This window comes from Chionomys nivalis, chromosome 14 (genome assembly GCF_950005125.1).
Source record: "Chionomys nivalis chromosome 14, mChiNiv1.1, whole genome shotgun sequence".
NCBI classification, from domain to species: Eukaryota; Metazoa; Chordata; class Mammalia; order Rodentia; family Cricetidae; genus Chionomys; species Chionomys nivalis.
This window is the reverse complement of record NC_080099.1, coordinates 15,234,368-15,257,502: the sequence shown is the minus strand read 5'-3', so window position 1 is coordinate 15,257,502 and position 23,135 is coordinate 15,234,368. Positions and strand designations below refer to the sequence as shown.

At 36.7% G+C, this 23,135-nt stretch overlaps 1 protein-coding gene across 3 annotated transcripts in view; it reads right to left on the bottom strand.

Annotated features, from left to right (window-relative positions):
* Dcc (DCC netrin 1 receptor) overlaps positions 1 to 23,135 on the bottom strand; it is a 1,032,721-nt gene that overhangs the window by 79,591 nt on the left and 929,995 nt on the right. For all 3 annotated transcript variants that reach the window (XM_057788956.1, XM_057788957.1, XM_057788958.1), the window contains exons 20-21: positions 21,572 to 21,766; positions 13,075 to 13,107 (exon numbers count right to left, since the gene is read on the bottom strand). In XM_057788956.1, coding sequence (XP_057644939.1) covers positions 13,075 to 13,107; positions 21,572 to 21,766 — 228 coding nt within the window. The remainder of the gene's footprint in view (positions 1 to 13,074; positions 13,108 to 21,571; positions 21,767 to 23,135) is intronic.

Below are 23,135 nucleotides of genomic sequence, written 5' to 3'. Positions count from 1 at the left end.
GAAAGCCTGATACAAACTCAGGTGCTTTCAGGAAGCAGGGACCAGATACATTTCCTAGAGGAAACAAGAATCTGTGTGAAAGAGGTTCAGACCCACAAAGTCACCTGGTAAGGACAATCTTTAATCTATTGAGCTTCCTGCAGGCTGTGCAGTATGCTCTAGTTTCCCTGCTTTTGTGAGCTGTCACCCATACTGGAGTGGGCTTCAGTGACACAGCTGCCTTAAAGTCATTTCTGTTCCTATCACCCCCAGGCATAGTCTTGTGAACAATCCCAATAAAACTCATTGCTTATCTAAGTTGGATCTTGATGGTATCTGTACTTTGGTCTGTCACCTCTCTCTGGCATGAGTAGATGTACATGTTGCATGTCTCCCGGAAAATTATGTCATACAATATAATTGGAGCCCAAAGACACAAAAGAACCAAAGATGAGTTGGGGATGAGTGAGAGCATGATCCTCACAAGACACCATACAAAGGCTGATCAGCATGAGGGGGGAATCTTCACAGAGGAAATTCCGATACAACTTACTTTTCTGGTATATTATGTGTGTGTTTACTATGACCATGTCTGGATGGCTTTGTTCTGGGTAGTGAGACTACCAAAGAAGCTTAAGCTAACAGTATTAGGAATATCTATAGAGGGAGTCCCAGGATGGCAGTCACAGTGTAATAGGAGGTGGCATGACTACTTGATGACTGGGATGTACTATGAAAGTACAGAGATGTCCTGAAAGCAATGAAAGTTTTAGAGACAATTTTGCCATCTTTGAGAGTAGCCTACATGGTTAGGGTTTGTCAGTAAGCAACAGCAGAGGCTACTTGACCTCTGTAGTTAAAAATGCATCCAGTTCTGAGATGCGAGCCAAGCTGGAACATGTTTGTGTAAAGGAGGAATTTCAACTAGAATAGGAGCTGCAGGAGCATCCTGTATGTTTGTCTCTGATCTGACAAATAAATAAACAAGATAGAGAACAAGATAGAGATGTCGGCTTGCTGTTTCTTACAGCTTGGAGGCTAAAAGGAAAAGAGACATCTAGTTTGAGCCATGTTCAAAAGCTCTTCCTGGGATTCAGAAACACAGCACCAAAGGGAAGAATCCAAGAGTGAGGGAGGTGGGATGTGAGAACAAGAGATCAGTCTGACTGCTGTGGAGGCAGGAAAAAAAAGAATAATACAGCTACCTTTCCCTTCTTAAGGAAAGGCTACATGAATTAGGAAAGCATGAGGGAAGTCAATCCCTGGTGGACTGGTCTTTCAGAATCATTAGGATTCTTTCACTGAAGTCCTTGTAAATAACAGGAGCTGGAGGACCATAGAGGAGGTGCAGACACTATTGAGGGAACTAAGAATAAGAGAAGCTGTGTTTTAATCTCACTTCACTGGGTTAGAGGGAACTGTGTTCACAAACAAGCTAAAAACACAGCGATTCAGCAGGGACCTCAAGAGTGGCAAGGACCTTGAACAATTTTGTTTCCAAACTAGGGCAAAATGTTCATAAAATAAGAAATGCGTTGACAGGTTCACATGTCTTAATTATGATGTAATGAGTGTAGGCAAAACAAGAGAGTAACCCAGAGGAGATTTTTTTTTTTTTTTTGTAAAAGGCAAAACAAAGGTAAAGGTCTGTGTCTTGAAGACAAATGTGGGAAGATTTGTGTAGAGTGGAATTTCCTAGTGAGTAAATATGACATAAAGTTCAGTTACGTGCTAAGGAGGTGTGGGAGGCTTCACAGCATGAGGAATAGTTCACAGAAGGCATGAGAGGACACAATAGGGAAAGACTCTTAAGCCTCTACCAGGGGTAAGTAATTATCCCCCATTTAGTGCAGGTACATTCCCCTCTAAAAAAGTTTATCCCAGGTTTAGAGATAGTTGGTCCACCCAGGATTGCTCCCAGATGATAGGAGAAGTAGATAGAGAAGAAATAGCTACTGATTAAGCAACAGTGCCAATTTAGGGCATCTGAGACCCAGGAAACCAGAAGGTACAACAGTGGAAAACAGGGCCATGCACCCCCTTGGCTTTGGGTAGGCATGAGACGCTTAAGGCAGACCCAATGATTTCACTAAGAGTGAGGAAATACACGAAGGGCTTAAGAAAGAGCTCCAAAATATGGAGGTAGAATACTCAGAGATAATGACAGAGGGTTGTGGTGAGCTTATTAAGTTAGTGCTTCCTAACCATATTGCTATTATACCCAAGACTCAGCTATGGAGTAAGCAATTGATAAAAATTAATAGACCTTACTATACTGTATTAGACCTTGCTAATGTTTGAGTCTAGTATCTTCTTTCTTTTGATCTTCTGGAGTCACATGTCACTTGTTAAGAACATATGACAGCGGACTTTCAGAATGATTTATGAAGGGTTTGTTTCTAAACCTACTCTTTGTTATGGGATTGCGTCTTTTCCTGCACATCCTCAGGAAATGGTTTTATTATATAGATAATATAACACTAATAGTTCACCATTTTGCATATCTTGTCTAAAAGACGCTCTTCAGCATGTTGCACTTCCTAGAGGCTGTGGAGAATGCTGTAGGTCTCTGGTTTTTGTGATATGTCACCCAGGATATGGAGGACTTTGGTGATATTCTTGCCTTTGTGTCATTGCTGTTCCTGTAAGTCTTCACCCACATTTCTGTAAGGTACTCCAATAAAATTCATTGGTTCATCAGGTCAGATCTGGTGGTAGGTATCTGTACATTGATCGGTCCATTCCTTCTTATCACAGGTATGTAGACATGCACACATATGTGTGAGTGTGTATGCACGTGTGTGTGTGTGTGTATGTGTGTGTGTGTGTATGATCTCACTACAGGAAAAGGCTGTCACACAACAAGTGAATCTACTGATTGTAGCATTAGAGACACAAAATGGCTATTGTAGAGATTTGTGCACTACTGGAAAGGGAAAAGTTTAATTGAGTGATTTCAACCCCTTGATTAGTTACAAAAGTTAAAGTAAAACTCAATTTGTAAGTAAGGAATCATAATGGGACAGTGGTATTATTAGCAATTTAGGACTAGAAAATTTATAGGAGGTTTTTCAGCGGACACAGAACGTGAGAGAGGTTAACTGAGTTCTGAAAGCCATGGGAAAGATATTCCTTATATATAGTCTATCTAAAAGTTTCTTTAGAGTTTATCTTGGGGAGACAGAGACCCACATAGAGAATTTTGCACACGTCCTATCTATTTGAGAAAGATTATGCTAATTACGTATGAAGAGATTTAAAGAAGCTCTTGCAGTAAGTAGGGTGTGAATAAAGTTAGCTACAAATCTGTAAAACAGGGCATTTTACTTATGAGTAGATTATGGCTTAGGAAGATGAATTTACTCAGGATCACATCTTAAGTAGCCGAGTCTGTTTAACTTTGGTGACGGTTTCTCCACAGTGAGTTGATTAAGTACGAGAACAAGCGAGGATGGGGAGAAATGAACTAGATCACACCCAAGTGTTAATCATGGTGTGTTTGTATGAGCATTTAGGAATCCATGATTCCTAAATTTAGGATTTAGGATACGTATCACCTGTATGCTCAATAAACATACAAAACACAGTAGACTTTGGAAGGAAAGTGCCATATATAGCACTGGGGGAAGCAATGTTGCCATTTTAGAAAGTGCATAGCAGAATCTAACATCTGTGATCCCAGTATAGGAGAGGGAGAGCTTGCTTTGATTGTCCTGAGTCTCAGAATGAAAACCAAAATCAATCAAACAAAAACAACAAAAGCATAAAAGCAAAACATCAGGAGAGGACAAACTAGGCTACGGCGGAAACGTAGGACACGAATGACATTGAGACCACCCCTGCAACCAGATCATCCTTTCCTTTCCTGGCCCCCACCCTCAAGGAAGAAATGCTCAGACACGGCCAGTGAAAGGTGACTGTGGTTAACATAGCTGTGAACGCAAGGGACATGCAGATGTCGGTGGCTAATTAAGTGGGTCTTTGATGTGCTGAAAATAAGGAACATTCTAGAACTCCTGTGTTAGAGTAGAGACAAATTAGAAGTCCCTTTTAAAAGCTCATCTTTCTACCATAATGCACTGCCCTGCTTACCGTTCCTTGGTTGTGCCGTGAGTCCATCTTATATTTGATATAATTTGCACATCTTCCGGATTCTTGATCATCCATTTCCAGAATTTCCTCAAGTAGAAATGTACTTATCATTTTTCATTAAATTTTTATTTATACATTAAAGTCCAGACTAGGTTTTAAGAAATCCTTTTCTCTACTCTAGCCCACAATAATAACCTGTTTGAAATCCAAAAATATCTATTTAGTGGTACCATCTGAATTGTCACTTAAAGTTTACATATTTGTCTGGCAATGAAATAGCTATAAAGCAAAGTGTCTGTAATGTGGATTGCTTGAAAATGAATCCAAACTACTGTTTTTTTTCCTCAAGAGTTTTTAATTCCTCAGGCTATATTCACTACTATTAATAAATAAGTTGTCAGAAGTGAGTCCAGTTCTTCTAATAATGTTTTCCCACAATTCAATCATTTACTGGCACCTATTAGTTTTGATTTATTTTCTACTCCAGCATTTCAAAAGCTAGTGAAATTTAAGTCTATAAATTTTTCTGCTACCAACAAATAAGGACAGAAATCAAAGAAAGGCTTAGAATCTTTCAAAGTTGACTATAGTTTCTTATTTTTACATTTATCTATTGTTTTTGTAGGTGATTGCTAAATTTCTATTTTTTAGCTAGAGATATATCCTTATATTTTATTCATCTTCTTTCTGAGACCACTAGCATATAGACCATCCTCCATCAATATTTTTTTCAATCTACACTTTTTATTAGTCAGGAAAGCTTTTGTTTTCTAGATGATTCCATTTTCCTAAACACTTGTATTTATCTCAAAATGCATTTATTTTTAACTATAATATTAGTTACTAGGAAAAGTGGTAGAAATGACAATGAGAGTCTATCCAATATTCTACACAGAGAGAATATATAATCTGATCCTTAAATTAGAAATAATAGTAGTAAATTATTAGAAATGGGTGATGGAGGAGAGTCATCTGTTTTGTGTTGATTTCATTGGTTAAATAAAGAAACTGCCTTGGCCCTTTAATAGGACAGAAAATTAGGTAGGCGGAGTAGACAGAACAGAATACTGGGAGAAAGAAGCCGAGTCAGGCAGTCGCCATGATTCTCCGACCCCAGACGGATGTAGGCTAGAATCCTTTCTGGTAAGACACCATCTCATGGTACTACACAGATTATTAGAAATGGGTTAATTGAGATGTGAGAATTAGCTAATAAGAGGCTGGAAATAATGGGCAAGGCAGTGTTTAAAAGAATACAGTTTCCGTGTAATTATTTCGGGTAAAGCTAGCTGGGTAGTGGGACTCAGCCCGCCGCTCCACACTACTACAGAGTGGCTGCTCCTATTACTACAAATGGGAACATAGTGACACACAGGTGGAGTATTGTGGACACCAACAAGAAGAAAAAGACAGAAACATAGTGAAAGATATTGGGAGATATAAAATGGGGCATCTGGAAGGAAGAGGGATTTGGATTTACTATTTTGAGAGAGGAGAAAATATTGTTCAGGTTGAGAGAATGGAACTAGTGATAGCAAATATCTGTTGGCTATCTGATTTTATTACTAATCTTTAGTGTACATGGAGGAATATTCTGGCCATCAGATTAGAAAATATGGCTTTTGGTCTGGTGGCCAACATTCTAGTACCAAATAACTGAGTCTACTCTGCAACTATTCTATAAATATTATCCTTATACCAACAGATAAGTACAGTCTTTACCCCTCCTGAAGGAAGCTTCTCTTAAAATAAACAAGAGATCACTATCACAACAACAACAAACACTACAGCCAATCAAAGTGTCGATCTTTGGAACCAAATCCCAATGGATACCTCTACAAAACACTTCTGTGCCTAAAATAAGAGACTATTACTAAAGAGGGGGAGGAGACTGTAAGAACAGAGGGAAAAGGGAGTTGGCTGTGAGATTGTGCCTCCTAATAATATCAGAGATGACAACCATAAAGTCTCACAAACCTAACTTCCCAAACATGAGTTGACCATAGGTGACACCAATGACATTACACATTGGAAGAGAAAGAGCCCAGAAGGTCTCAACCTTTCACAAGGAAGTAGGCAGATGAAGAAAGGTGGGGCTGGGAGAGGGGTCTTCCTCAGAGGAGAGAGCACGTGAAATGACTGTTCAGTGTCTATGTGTCAGTCCTGAAACACACATACAGGTAACGTCATGGAGACCGAAAAGCTATATTTAGGAACGTGTATGAATACACTTATAAACATTTGTATAAAATAACAATTAGTGAAAAAAGAGGCTATGAATTGGAAGGTGAGAAGGGAGGGATTTATGGGAAATCATAGAGGGAAGAAAGGGAAGGGAGAAATGCAATTATGTCTTAAAATAAATGCATAAATAAACAAAAATCTGCCTTGTGAGGAAAACAAACAATACTGAAGATCCAAAACACAGAACTGATAGGGTCAAATATTCAAAGGTAGAAAGTCAGAGGTAGGAAGAGGTCTCTCAAGAAGAACCAAGGGGGCCCACAGTAGAGTAGCTATGTCACAAAATGAACCTGTGTCTGGAATATTATTTGAGGTCCTGTAAACCAAAAAATGCCTGACTTGCACACTGAGAAGGTTAAAAATCTACATGGATCAAGTAAATCCCATTGGGAGGTGTCTATGTTTTTTTCTTTCCAAGCTACCTATTAAAATATAAAGATTCCTGAGATTCAGTTTCTTGATTGCTTGCTGGGAACATGACAGGCACTTAACACTCCATTAAAACCACATTACTCATTTTTCCACCCCTACTTTTTTCCCTACTCATAATTTATAGAATTGCCGAATTTTGAACTTGAGAAAAACACAGGTGAGAATAGCATTTTCAAGTGGGAGTAGCAAGTGGTTGAATAAAAACCTGGATTGAAGCTATTTGCAATAATAGGGTAAAAAGAGGCTTTAGTTTTCAATTAAACTGCTCCCACCCGAAGGTGTGAAAGGTTTCAATTTTTCAAACAGAAGCCTGTCTGTTGCAATCGGAACCCTACAAATTCTGTCTTACATGAACAGAATTCAAAGCTTGACTACACTGCCTTGAGAACCATAGTTCTTTGAAAATGGAAACAATTAAGATTTTGCTTAGACATGAGATCAAAACAGCTGAGGTGCAAAATGGCAGGTTTGGTTTCAAAAATTTTACAGAAATACTCCTTTTGCAGAAAAGAAAGTTTTTCAAATGAGGTGAATATACGGTGATACTGCTAGGTTTAATGTTCTTAATAAGAAAGTTAGCGTCAATGAATTTATTGCATTTCCAAAAATTATACAACAGTGTTGAGCAAGGGTTCCTAGGTAACATGGGTATGTATGTATCTGTATCTAACTAAGTACACTCTGTGGGCACTTGGGTAAGACTTAGATCCTCTTTATCTGATTTTAATGACCTATAACTTCAGCATGAGAATTGAATTGACTACCGTGAGAACCTAGTGGTTGATGCATAGTGGAAAAACTATTTATAATGTTTTTATTGCTATTCCTAGGATTTTAAAAATTCTAATTTCAGTATAAAATCCTGTGAATATTAAAGATCATGTGCACATGGTGATTTTATAGGTGGGAGTGCTGAGAGAATTTAATTCTCTACCCCATAGTCACACAGTAGGTCCCAGGGTTAGGGCTGTGCTGGCATTTAATAGCTCTGATTCCATTCCAGCAACCATAGAGCACATAGTGAGTGACGACCAACAGACAGAACCAGAGATTTACAAGTGATTGTTAAAATGCTGAGGGTACTTATCCTTCTTTCTTTAAAATACAACTCAGTTCACATGGTCATTCTTTACCTCAATCTGCAAACTAGCTTACAAATCCATACTTTTCTATGCCGAGTGTTTCAACCCTGTCCCAGGTCATGGGGAATCAGAGACACTTGAAAGTTCTGGAGTGAGCACTTTCTCTGTAGTCGAAGTAGACAAGTTTCTACCCTCTGTAAATTGCTCTGACAGTGCCATTGTACCCACTCTACCAGCACACTGGCTAGGCATGGACATGCATATGAAATCATAAGTAGATCCATTTTCATCAGTAGACAGCTGTGTGTGGAACATGCCTTGGCAGCCACAGAGAATCACTATGGAAAATGGGCAGCACAACCCTGAAATGTATTCATAAGAAACTCAAAGGTGTTACTATTATTTCAGAAAAACATAATTCTTATGTTTAGAGCAGTAATAAAATGTAAATTGTGAAGTCAGAGAGAAGCAGTTAGCTTCCAACATTGGCAACAATGATTTGTGTGATTTGGGGCAATACACTTTTTTTTTTTCTGTAAGTCAGAAAGACAATTAGTAAGGAGCAAAAGACACGTCTGTTTGAATGTGAGTGCAGGGCTGTGTGAGTCCTGGACACAAGGCACACTCACACAGAGACGCAGTATGGCTTCCACCTATTCTCTGGGAACACTTCCCAGGGTCCGTCTGCATGACGACCTCCTTCTAAGAAACTTAATCACCAAAACCTCGGGATTACTTTAAAACAAAAAAAAGCTTCAGATTATTTGCTCAAATGACGATTATAATAGTATTTTATGTTAGTACAAAGTCTAGAGGTCTCATTCAAATAGAAATTTCTTTCATATACTTGCTGTTGTACAGGCTGCAACCACATTGAGATACAGTTGTAAATAAGGCTAAGTAAAGTCATATGTGGAGAGAACTGATTCACTAGTGCTTATGGAATTTTAGGAGGACCTCAGGAGACTCTTTCCCGCCATGGGATGGCACAACAAAGAACAGCATTAGCAAGCAGGAAGGACAGCCCTCACTAGGACGCAGCTGTTCTGGACCTTCACATGGGGCTTTTTATCTCAACTCTAAGGTACACACATTTTTGTTGTTTATTTTACTTGATATTTAATACTGAAAGCCCAAGATAACTGAGATAGTAGAATTATCATAATCTCCATATTTCCAACCTTGTAGACTCAGAGTTATGGGTAACATTTTAACAAGATTATCCCAGATGGGCAGTCATTTGCTTTGTTCCTAATACTGATGAGAAAAAACAATTAAACAAACAAACACAATCCATGGTAGAAAAATGCTAGCACAATCAAACTTTAGATGCTGTAACTTTCCAGACTGATATGTTTATGGATCCTGCGTGTAAACATGAAGAAAGCACATACTGAATGGATTTGGATTTGGCTTTAAAATCAGAACTTCTGGAACATGGCTTTTGTGGGTTTGTTTCTACAGGCAAATTATTGAGCATCTCTAAGCTTCAGATTATTTAGTGCTCAGATGGGGATAATAATAGTATCAGTCTCAGTTGTGTTACGAGTTAAATGAATCAATCATCCATTCTTAAAATTGTACTTGGCAGAAAGTGCTTCATTGCGTCCAATTAAGCATTATAGAAACTCACGGAGGTGCACTACTGCTCTTGTCTATCCTCCGCACACATTTTGCAGGGTTTGTGATACTACCTCTCATGAAACTAGACTCACTAAAACCTCAGAGTTACTTTCAAACATATTGGCCACTTGCTCATAAAAATTTCAGGATGGAGTGGGGAGGACCTTTGTCTTTCCACAGGGTAGGGAACCCTGACTGCTCTTGGGGCTGGAGAGGGAGAAGAGGAGTGGGGGGAGGGGGAGAGGGACAGGAAGAGGGGGAGAGAAATAGGAGGCGGGGAGGAGGCGGAAATTTTTTTTTTCAAAAATAAATAAGTAAATAATAAAAAAAATAAAAAAAAATAAAATGAAACCTCTAAAAAAATTTCAGGAAATAAGTAGGAAACGAAATGAGATAGGACTACAGAAGAAAGTACAAAGCAGATCAAAATTAGAGTGAAGAAAACACTGGATGCAATCAACTAATATGCAAGGGTTGAATCCTGGGTTGTTTATGATTTTCATGTTACTCTCATGACTACTTAGATAATTAGAAGAAAGCAATAAGCAATTCCCCTGCTCCCAACTCATTCTAGCTCTTATAGACCAGGCTGGCCTCGAGCTCACAGAGATCTGCCTGCTTCTGCCTCCCGGGTGCAGTGCTAGGATTAAAAGGCTTATGCCAACCACCGCCCGGCCCCCATCTCATTCTTGAGTTTTCTTTTTGTTCCTTACTTTGTGTGTGTGTGTGTGTGTTCTCCATAGCAGATGTTAGGTTCCCAGAACAAGTAATTGTGACAAGAAACGTCCAAGGTACTTTTAACAACTATCAAGGCTTTTCTTAAAATTTCTCTTACAATTCAATTTCCTGCTTCTCTATTTAGGATTCATATTGCCAGGGTAAATTAACTCCAAATTTTCTCAGAGTGAATTTCTTTTTATTAATCCTTGGATAATTCCATTTGTATTTGGTCCTAGTATCGCCTACTTCTCTCCCTAATTCTTCCAGATCTATGTCCACCGCTCCACCTCACCAACTTCCATTTTTTTTTTCCTTTTAAATAGCCCACCTACTTGAATTCTTGTTGATATACTCCTGGGGGAGTGTGGTGCCATCCACTGGAATGTGATTCACCTACAAGGGGCCACACTCTTAAAGAGAACTGACACTTCTGTCTCTAAAAGCCATCAATACCTCTTCAGTTAGGGGTGGGGTAAGCTTCTCTAAACTCCATGCTAGAATGTTGTCTGGTTTAGTGTCCTTTCTCATCAAAAGGCCCGTTCCTATAACGAATTTAACAGAACAAAAGTCTCCCAGTGAATATGATAAAAGGATAAAAGCACATCAACTCATTTGCTTTGTGCTGTGCACAGGGGCATCTGGAACTGCCTTATGTCATTTTTTCCAGCACGATTAAAGGTCTGGAATCTGGGCTACTTCTCACATCCTTGGTTATCAACACAAGTCAATGGTGTTCTGTATAACAAGCTTTTGGTGACCAACAGACTTTTTGTAAGCATCTGAAGATAATAACCTCCACTAACTTAGCAGGCACCAGACCGTTCCTTTAATAAGTGGTTTGAACAAATAGGACACGAAATGTTAAGCTTGTCAACTTGACCAATCATCTGCCTGCTGGGTTTGAAAAGGCACCAAGTAGCATATGTGGAAGAACCAATGTAAGTAATATTTAATGGAGAATAAACACTCGATTCAGTGTATCTGTGAACTCAACTGGGACAATAATGCTTGGGGTCACTTTTCTTCTAGAAACCAGCCTTATTTCACTGAATTTGTGAAAATTTGTGTCAGACTTACAGGCAGGTGAGGAAATATGGTCAGAAAGGTGGGGGGATCATTTATTTATTTAAATAACAAAGTATGTAGCAGCTAATTTAACATGATATGAGGAAAAGAATGAGGTGTGAACCTCAGTGGATCGGCATGTCTTTAGTATCTATGAGGTCCTAGGATCAATCGCCAGCACCAGAAATAAAAAAGTATCATAATTTTAAGCCAAAAATGCTAACAAAAAGCAATTACAAAACAAGACAGGTTAGAGTCTAAGAAGATTTGGGGATTACAATGCTTTATCATGCAAGTGGCTAATGTAACAGCTAGTTGAACTACTCAATAAATTGCTGCTACTTTTGTTATTTCACACACAGACACACACTCTCACACACATATGCACACACACACAGAGTTCAAATACAATTAAAATTTAAGAGTTCTTTCTTAGTCTATGGGTACATTATATGAGGCCATTTTAGTTATCTTATAAGTGAAATAATTAGATACCTACTAACTAAATGTCCTGGGTTTGTATTTTGTTAGTCCTATTACTTCATTTATTTAGGGAAATACATGCTAAAGATGTTATTAATATTATTATTAATTATTGATCTCAATATTATTCAAGATCTCTGGTAGATATGGCTCTTAGAAATAATTTTCCTCTGAGGAAGCAACTAGGAGCAGCTACATCGGTTCCTGGAAATCTCGACTTTCAGTAGTCGTGTCTAGACTGTCACTTCTATAATGCCAGTCACATTGTATTAAATAGAAATTTTCCATAGTACTCCAGAAAAACAAAACAAAAGAAACCAAATGTATCATCCTTAGGCAAAAACACTAGTCAGGTTGGGCATCATCTACCATCAGCAAGAGCAACACACCGATGATCATCAGTATTTGTCAGAAACAACTGCCATCAGGAAGAACGTTTTCATTTAATCTCACAACTTGTTGCTTGGGAGCCTCAGAGTGAGCTGGCTATGCTGATTATCCATTCATATGTGCAATGAAAGGCAAACTACTGTTGACCCAGAAAGCACAAATACATAAAACAGGTACACAAACAGTTTCCGGGACACCAAAACTATCCCTGAAAGAATGTATTCCCCCTCCCCCCAGGAAACTCATCAACTCTCCTTTTCTTACTTAGAATTCTGTTAAATATCTTTGGTGTAAAGATAATGGAATACTAATTTATCAATCAGTCTACAAATTATGTTAATAGGGAATTCTTTTTTACTTTTACTTTTGAGTTGAATGATAATTTGTATTTATTTCCATTTTTTTCTTCATTGTGTGAAAGCAGGAATGATTTCAGATCAGTTTTTAGACAGGAGGGAGAAAGAGAAGAGAAGAACTTCGGCTTCAAATGAACAGCAATAATGCCCTAAAAAGTTAACTCAACTTTGTTTTTATTTATTAAAGAAATTTCCTTGCAGAGCAGAAGCACACATGATTTATGGAGCACAGCAGAACTTTAATCCACAGCTCAGGAAAGGGTGCGAGAGCAGCTTGAAAATTATGCTGAGCTTAATTATACTTAATGTGAATTATTCAGAAGTGCAGACAGAGACTAAAAATTTATTTCATACAAAGAAGCTTGACATTTTAATTGGTCCTTCAGAATAGAGACAAAACAATTTCCTCTCGAGAAAATTTACATCTTCCCTATCAGACCCACAGCCGTAGCCAAGCAGAACTTCATTAACAAGATTAATCATGCCAGTGTCTGCTCCTCCATCAGGTGGATGGCCCAGGTGAAAGCAGGAATACAAAGCAATGATTGACACTTTCACTAGATACAACTGATTAGAGACACAAACAGCGATAGACTGTTGCACCGTACCTTGGTCATTAGCCATTTTGTCAGGGTGTTCCACTGTGGAGAGAAAAATAAATTATGTTATTATAGTGTAGCGTTTCTTAGGAGAAAGTTGGCTTATCAAGTCCATAATGTTATCATTTCTTTTGGATAATCAGTCAGAGGTAGCAAAACCTGAAAATAATGTGGTTTTTTTTTTTTTTTTTTTTTTTTTTTTAACTGAAGAAATACCTTCTAAAATCTACTTGTCATGTTTTTCTAAACAGAAACTCATTGGGTAATTTTAATTAAATTGGAATTGATAGTCAAATGTGTAGAAAGAGGTTACAAATCATGTTTATTTGAAGAATTCTACAGGATGTATTTATATTTTATACAGTTTTTTTTTTTTAAGCGAGTCCAAGTCTTAGATGATTCCTAATGAACCAGGAAAACTAGTGGGCCATACTCAGTGGGCTACCTGCTGGCCGGATAACCTTGATGACTTGATCTCACACCTGGTAAAGGTGACTCTTGGTTTGTTCACAACTGCAAGAGTTATGATGAATAAAGGTCACAAATTCCTTTGAAAATGTAAAGCTATCTCGAAACATCTTAAAATCTGGCCTCTGTTCCTTAAACAAGTGAAATTAAATACTGAATCAATACAACCATGGTTCTAAAAGCAGTTTTAAGAATGTCTTGTTTTTAATCCTGTATATAATTTTCACTTAGTGTTTAATCTGCAAACTATTATTGCCCTACTAAATGTTGTTCTAATATATCTGTTTCTGGACATAGGAGTCTTACATGAACATGTAAGTGAACATGAAGCAAGAGAGGCTGAGGACTGACAAGTACTGTGGGTAGACATGTTTCTTACAACATCCCATTTATTTCAAAATTATTGACATGTAGCTTAATGGATATATACGTTCTTATACAGTACATTTGGATTATATACGAGTATAAATTACAATTTAAAAACTACTTTAAAGGATACTTATCTGTATTTTACATATTTTGAATGTTTTGTTAGATTTGTACATTGCATTTTGCAGGGAGTGTTGATGTAGTGATAATGTGGCTTTCAACTTAAGTTCCACTTTTTAATTACTTATAGGAAAGAGATTGAGTTTTCTAAGTGTGTGTGTGTGTATGCTAATGTGTACATTGTTTCACATGTAAGCAGAGGCATGTGCATTCTTCAGAGGCCAGAGGTCAGTCTTGAATGTTGTAATTGAGATGCTGGCTAATTTATTTATTGATGCAAGGTCTCTCAATGATCTGGCACTCACCAATAAAGTAAGGCTGGTTGACCAGTGAACCTGAAGAATCCATGCGTCTCTGCCTTCTCAGTTTGGGGATTACAACCATGTGTTACCATCCTGGTAGTTTTACATGGGTATTGGGATTCAAACTCGGGTTCTTCTGCGTATTAGGGCAATATTTTATTTTCTGAGATATCCCTTCTACCCAGAGATTGACTTATCAATACTATTATTTTAATATAATCCTACAGCATTTCAATTTGCTCCATAAGCAAAACATTTTTGTTACTTTTGATTTATTTCCTATGTAGATGATTATGTTCTTAGAGAACAGAAATTTTTTTCTTCTTAATCTGCATCTTATCTTTTTGTTATTGTTATTTTAATGAAAGATTAAAACAATATAATGTGATAAAGCTGAGAAAAGAGGAGACATCTTTGTCTTGACCCAGTTTTAGTGCGAAAATTTTGTGTTTTTTACCATTATGCATGAGGTTAACCATGGAGGCTTTGTCAAAATTATGAACTTTCCATGTTATTGAGATTTTCAGTCTTGAATGACTGGGGTGTATCTTGCATGACTTCTCTTTGATTTTGATATGATAGCGTACATTTTTTCTTTTAGCTTGTAGATATGAAATGCATAGCTGGGGTAAATCATTCTTTTTTGATTTGCTAATATTTTGTTGGCAACTGTTGCATTTATGATCATCAGAATTATTAGCATGCAATTTCCTCATAAGGTGTTTGTTTGGGTTTGTTATTAGGACAAATAGCATAAGGATGTATTGATTCTGTTTTTACTCTTAAATGAGAGTGTGGTAATTGGCAGAATTTCTGCCTTTAGTATTTGGTACGATTTATCAGTCAGCCTACGTGGATTTGGTGATTCCTGTTTTAGAAGATCACTATTTATTGATTCTATTTTAGAGATAAATAGGGGTAAATTCAAGTTGTCTTTTTCCTTGTGTGATTTTTTGCACCTCTATCTTTGAAGGGCTTGTCCTATATCATCTAGTTACTTAATATTGGCAACGTGGAGTTGGTTATAGTGTTTCTGTGTTATGCCTTTAATGAGTATGGATCTGTAGAGACAACTCCTTTTCAGGGCTTGTGTTAGAGATTTAACTTTTCACTTACATTTTTTTTTTCAGTTAGCTTGCCTAGAACCTAGTGGCTTTCTACTCTTATTGAACTTTGCAAACAGACAACTTTGATCTAGTTGAATTCTCTGCCAATTTCCCGTTTTAAATTTCATTTGTATTATATGTTCTTATAATTCTTATTATTTATATTCTTTTTAATCCAGATTCAAATTTCTCTCATTTCTCTAGTTTTCTGAGGTGTTGACTTAAGATACTGAGTTAGATCTTTTAGCTTTTATAGTATGTGTATTAATGCTACACATTTTCACATAAGGGTTGCTTTTACCAGCATCCTGTAAATTTAGATAAATTATGTTTGGTGAAATTCTCAGTCACTCATGTTTCAGAGATATTACATCTGTTTGTTTATATTGTTTTTGTACATATTCCTGATTTTAGTTATTTCCAAATCCTTGTGAATTTTGTTCATTTTCTGTCTTTGTTTGCTTTACTTTAAGCGACTCAGGTACCTGTTGAGATGTATGTATAAACACAGTCTTCCCTGATCTGTGTCCAGATTGCTAAAAAGCCAATGAAACAATTCTTTATTCTGTTACAGTGTTTATTTTTAATTTTAGCTTTCATTTCATTTTTTTAAGACTCCCTTCTCTTTGCTTACATTGCCCACCTGTTATTACATCCTGTTGACTTAATCCATTAGAGCCCTTAGCATCTTATTCATAATTTTAAATTATCGGACTGAGTCTTCTACTTTCTTTTTTTTTTTTTTTTTTTTTTGTTATTCGAGACAGGGTTTCTCTGTGCTTTGGAGCCTGTCCTGGAACTAGTTCTGTAGACCAGGCTGGTCTCGAACTCACAGAGATTCACCTGCCTCTGCCTCCCGAGTGCTGGGATTAAAGGCGTGCGCCACCAAGTCTTCTACTTTCAACATCCAGCCATATACAGTTCAGGTGCTTACAGTTTTTCTGTCTCTCAAAAGGGTCCTTTTTTTTTCTGCTGGAGCACACTGATTTTTTTTTTTTCCTTAATAGCCAAACATGTAGTGAGCAGGCTGTCAGAAGTGCAGTGTGCTTTGGGGCAAAGGGAAGTATTCTATACTTCTATGATTAAAACTTTCTTAACTAGTTATATTTCTCGACTGTGTACTATGAATTTCACAAGTATTTCTCTTTATTTTTCCTGACTTCTTCGGTGGAAGAAAAGAAGAAAACTAACTGAAAATGGACTTTTCATTTACCCACGTGAAAGACTACCACTTTCTTGAACTGAATGTTTTTCTTCTTCTTAGTTACTTGGCCTTGATAATAGCCTAGCAAATTCAATCTGGAAAACATTCCTATTGAGGGCAGGAGTTTTTTGAAGAAGAATACATTGTTCTGGTTCTGATACTTTTTTGCGGTTCGTATTATATTCATATTATATGCTATCCCCCCACACTTGTTTAGTATAAAAGGTTAATACATAAAAAAAAAAGATTTTTTTTTGTCACTCTCCACTTTTGTAAGTCTCCAGCAATTAAACTATTTTTTTACATTTACATGAATTTGACTTTTGTGTCTTTTGGGCACATTTAGCTGCTGCAGGAGCTCCCTCCGCTCCCTCAGCCAATAGCTTTTAAGATACCAGCCCACTTGGGCGTGGTCTCTGCTGCTTTTTAAAGCAGCAGTAGCCATGAGCTCTCTCTTGCTTTGGACTCAGCTTCCGGTTACTAGCCCCCTTTTCCTGGTCGTGCAGAGGGTCTAGGATGGTGATCTGAAAGTTTTTCCTTTAAATAAATAACCCTTTTATTAATCACAATTCCATACTGGTGTGGGATTGTTTTGTGACTTATGCCTTCATTTAGCTAACCTGTAACCTGTACTCAAAAACTGACTTGTTTCTTGTATGTTTTGTTGAAATCCACAGAGAGCCAGATCATGCAGTAATATACAATATAGTCATTCATTCATTCTGTGTACCAGAATTAATTGTGCTGAGAGTTAATGACTCTTGTTTGAAAAAAATAATCACCTAAAGCAAATATGGAGAGTTGACAGATGACTCTCTCTCTCCCTCTCCCTCTCTCCCTCTCTCTCCCTCTCTCCCTCTCCCCCCCCCCTTAGATAAGTTCTCTCTGCATAGAGCTAAATGTTCTGGAAATCACCTCTTGAGTGCCAAGATTAAAGTCTTGTACCTCCTGACTCAGGTGAGCAGGATTTTTAACTCAAGTCTGTAGCCTGTGAAAAATTACACTGCGTTGTCAGAAGCAGTATGTCAGGTTTCCAGCGATAAGGTTGCAGAATACTTGAGGGACATAAGTAGCTACATAATCTGGACGTGTACAAACTTGAAAATCAACACAGTACACATTCAGAAAGCTAGTCTAATCAGCGTTTTATATCTAATGTAGAGATGTGTTTAATGAGAGTATATGGAATAATGTCAAATAGGAACAAAAAGAAAAGAGATGAATGTCAAGTTCTCTCCATCCTGTGATTGTTCCTTCAAGCTGTTAATTGTATTGCTTCATTGTCTGAAGTCCAAAATATTTTTAGTAAGCGATGAATAAATGTACTTTCTCCAGGTTTGGTTTTCTGTTAGTAAAGTTACATTGGATATAGGGTGAAAAAATTTCAAGTTATAAAAAATGTTTACTAGCTGGGTGTGGTGGTATACACCTTTAGTTCCAGCCCTCAAAAGGTAGAGGCAGGCAGATCTTTGTGAGATCAATGCCAATCTAGCCTACATATCAACTTTCAGGCCAGGAAAGTCTACATAGTGAGACTTGTCTCAAAAAGAATTACTGAATATTATCTTCCAACCGAGACTAAATGAATTCTAATGGTTGCTTTTTATCAAGGACTTATTAGAAATAGTATAATTGTTTATGTCATGCGACCAAAACCACCATGTCTTTCTTGATACAATTTGAAATCTAAGCCAATTTCCCATACTCTGACACGTGACTTTCAGTGACTTTTACTTCTGGGTTGGGAAGAATCATATTTTAAAATACTAATTATGAAAGCCAGGAGAATAGATCATGCTCTACTGAGAATTCATCACTGAACACTCTGCTCTTTTGGGAAGAGGAAATGACGTTTCCCCACTATAGAAATTTTCTGTGACCCTCTTCCCGAATGCAATCACGAATATAATTGCTACTTTTAGCTCTCAATCTGAGTACATTTTGAACTAAGGAACACCCAAGTGACTGGATACAGCTGCAAGGGACTTTTGTTGACTGAATCATTTGAGGAGAAGACCCATCCTAAATTTGAATCTTCTAAGTTGGGAAGACCCAGTTCAAATTTGGGCCACAACTTCTGGATGTAGCCTATATAAAGAACATGGAAAAAGGAAGTGCTTGCTCTTTGCTTGTTTGCCTTCAATTTCCCTAGAAGTTCATTTCTTCACTGGAATTAGAGCCCCATTTTTCACGATTCTAGCATATGCTGAGGACCAGCTGAGACATCCACAGTTTGTGAACTGAACAATTACTGGATTCTTGGACTTTCCATTAGGAGACAGCCATTGTTGAAAGAGTTGGATTACTTGTTAACGACTCTAATAAATCCTATATATTATACCACATATGGGATTTATTATACATTAATAATAATCTAAGAAATCGTGCACAATATGCATGTATGTGTGAATTAATATATGTAATATATTATTACCTATGACATATTCTTTTAGTTGTTTCTATAATGAGTCTTAATAGGTGAACACATCAATGAAGATTTCACTGGAGGTAATACACCCAGAAACATACATCTTGCAATGTTTTAACTGTATAGGAGTTTCTAAATAGACGTCTGTGAAGGATATTTGGAAGGGAGGTGGGAATTTTCATAATCCTATTTAATAAAAAATTAAGTGAAAAATTAATTGTAATTAAAATTTCAAATAAATAATTAAACACATCACAGATATGTGTATATGTGCTTTCTAATTATACATGTTCTTTTAGTTCATCAGTGACTATTTACCAAGTCTCCTAAAGCCCTCTAGCTAGTTGCTAATAGCAAAAGACAAACTCAAATCTCAAGTACAAAATGCTGCTATTTTGGCAAAGTCTGAATACGGAAGAATGAGAATTGCGGACACCTGCCTAGGGCATGACTTGCAATGAAACATTTACCCATTAGCCAGCAGACTACAGGGATTCCCCAGCTTCAGCAAAACATCTGAACCACTCTCTCTGTCAAACAAGGTCACATACTGATGGACAGAGGCCTTCTGCTTTTAAGCATCTTTGGAAAGAGCAAATCTTCAGTCAGAGCTACACCATGATTTTGTCTTTGGTGTAGCCATAGTTCAGTGAGATATCAAATCTTTTATGATGGATAATTTATTGTCCTTAAAACACTTGTAATTTAAAGTGACATAAAAATTACATTTCTTTGCAGAATTCAGGTTATATTAAAGATAGCAGTGTCTGTATTATTATTATTTTTTTGGGGGGGTGAGTAATTTAAAACTTCCCCAAGACATGAAAAGATTTTTACCATGTGAGCAAACTTTATTCACAGAATGCCTTGGATTACTATTAAGTACAGCATCAGATCAGTACATTAGACCTAATTCTTGTAGACTATTATAAAAGAAATTTTGTAACTTGTCTCCAGCTTAGGAAATGACTTAATAGATGATTCTAGGGCAGTCAAGATAAACAGTAACGAGCGCAATGTTAACGTGATTAAACAACCTCCAGGAAGGCTATCAATGTGGGCCAGTATATCCTGCGGCAGCTCATCAATCTACCATATAAAACATTCCGATTCTCTAAATCACCATAAACCCTCCCTGACATCTCTTGCCTGGCATGCGCTGTGAGCATGAAATTAATTTGGCACCCGCCTATAGATAAAATTTAGGCATTTGCAAAACATTATCTAGTTACAATTCTATGATTCTATGAAATGAACAACTGGCTGCCTTTCAATTGCTCATGAAGTAAAACCTGATTTAGACATGAGGTCCGCAAAACCCGGACAAAAACTAGCTCATTCGCTGCTCACCTCCCTCCTCACTCTTACTGTGACATGAAGAACTGTCACACAGGCTCAGGATGAATGCTTGTTTGTGTATTTTTTGGCAAAATTTCAGGTAAGCTGTTAACAAAATCCAGCTTTTGAATAGCTTACTCATGAGAATTCAAAAGTCCACTACATATTAGCATATCTTCCTAATGCATTGAGAAGCAGGCTACGCAGTTACTCTAAGACCCTTCTTCAAGCACAGCGAAAAAGTGGGTAGAATTGTCAATCATGAAGGTCCTTTTAATGTCTCACTTGTTTTCGATCATGTATTCATTTTTTTTTTCTGGAAAAACATATATACATAATGTTGTCACACTTTTAAGACCCACTCTATCTATCCTTGTATAAAACTGAACATAGTACAGCAAATATACATCTATAAATATCAACTATGGGCCTTGTAAATTATTTTTCATCGTTGACTGAGACTCTTGCAAGCATTTCATCTTATATGAAAATATTACTGGATTCTAAAAGAGTACATTTTTTATGCCATCAATATTTGAACTTTGTACTTTCTATAAGTATACCAACTACTTTTAAATTGAGTGCACACACACACACACATACACACACACACATACATATATATTCTTACTAGAATGTGGGGTTTCATTTAACTATCATATTAAACTTTTTTTTTTGCTTTTGTGTTATCAACGTGCCAACCACATTTTTCTTTGTGCAATTTGTTGGTTTGTGTTATTAAAGTTTACTTTAATAAATAAGAATAATCATTATCGAAAGGAAATAAGGTTGCCAATTTTAGGCTATATACATAATTCAATACATCTACATTTTTATTCCCTTATATTAAAGGGTCTAAGGCTTAATTACACCTCAAATAAAATTGGTATACATGAAACTAATGCAAAATGCTGGATGCTATAAATAAAAATACAGATTAAATATGTCTTCTGGTGTTAATGCCAGAAATTTGTGATAAAACCATATTTGACATATTGTCTTTGAGTTTAAAATAAATTTAAATTTATTTTGAATGCCCACTGCAAGTATTATCGCCAAAATAAATATAACAGTGTAGGTTTGTTGGTTTGCTTTTCCTAACACCGACTGTGGAGTTTTTCTGTGACTAACCCCAAATAAAAAGAAAGAGACGACGAGAAACAGTTCAAACCTTTCAAAGTCCTGAAGAGGATAGGATCAGAGAGGGGCCCCACGCCTTTCGCATTCCGTGCTTGAATTCGAAAGTAGTACATGGTGTCAAGGTTGAGATCCATGATCTGATGGGTCAGCCGATCACCGCTTATAGTCTCCATAATCCAGTCGTCTATTGGTATATTCTTGTCCAAGGTATAAAACAAGATGTAAGCTGCATAAATAGACAAATGTAATTTTGTTTGATGTACATGTAGTAGTTCTCCTTTAAATGCACACATGTTTCTCAAATATATTTTGTAATAATCATTATGTATCTACAATCTACAAAGAACAACATTCTGTTTAGCAAGTGATGACTTTTTTAATATTGTAAGAATTAGTTAGTAATTGTTTCAATGCATAGAATCAGAATATAGAGTAGGACATTAGAAATCAGATATATGTCATACTTAAAAATTGGTGTTTTAGCTACCTATAAATTCTGATTATTTATCTTTTCTAAAATACAAACACTATGATGAATGTAAAACTGAGATAACATGCCTGCATAATACTTGTGGCGGTCCAATAATAAATGATGATGAATTAATATTTATTTTGGCTGTGCTTAAATAATAAAGATACATTGGAAAGTATAAATGCTGTATATATTTATAATGTTATAAAAATGAACAGTCATATTTTATTTTTGCAGTGACTCTGGGAGAATAGCAGGGCTTGTGTGGAACTCCTTTCACAAATAACGAAGCTAGTTGGAAAAAGGGCTGGAGGGAGATTCTCAAATATTAGTGCCTATCACTGGAGGGCTTTAATTATATGGTTTGGAAGTATATTAGTAGAATGGTAACAGTTCACGCACTTATGATAGTCTAATTTGAATATGCACTGAAAATCAGTTAGCCTTATGAAATACGCGTATCTGAACACCAGTCTTAGCCAACTTAGGTGCTATCTCTTATTTAAAAGCATCAATAATTTACATATTACTTTGTCAGATGAAACTGTATGGAGCTTATAGTGTGTGTTTTTGTTATATAAACATGGTGCTGTCCTTCCTTTCTGACAAAATTCTGTAAATAATATTTGTCTTACATACCGCAGTGTTTATAAGTCTAATAATTCTGCATAAGTTTCTTTTATATAATCTTTATTGTTTGTATTGTTCATACACTGTACTGTGTTACATAAGAATATGAAAATCACTTTCTTAAAGCGATATGCTGTCCTTTAAAAACATTTTCCTTTGAGTCACTCTTGCCCCCATCTGGACTGGGAACTGTCATTGCTGTGTCTGAACCATGCTTACTTCAGAGTTCTTCGACTGAATTTCACCTGTCTTCAGAAGTATCCCTGCACCAGCACAAATCCGCACTGTAGGAAGCTTGTAGCCCACATTCCTTGTTATTCACACCAATCTAACTTCCCTTACCTTCTGAATCCAAATCGATTCCATCAACTGAAGTCCTATTAAGGTATTTCTGACACATAAAAGCAGTCCTTGGCCATGAGCTTTCTGTCCTGTAAGCTTTGTGTTTTGAATAAATTCGGATAACACCTATGCTTTTGTATCCCTCATTACA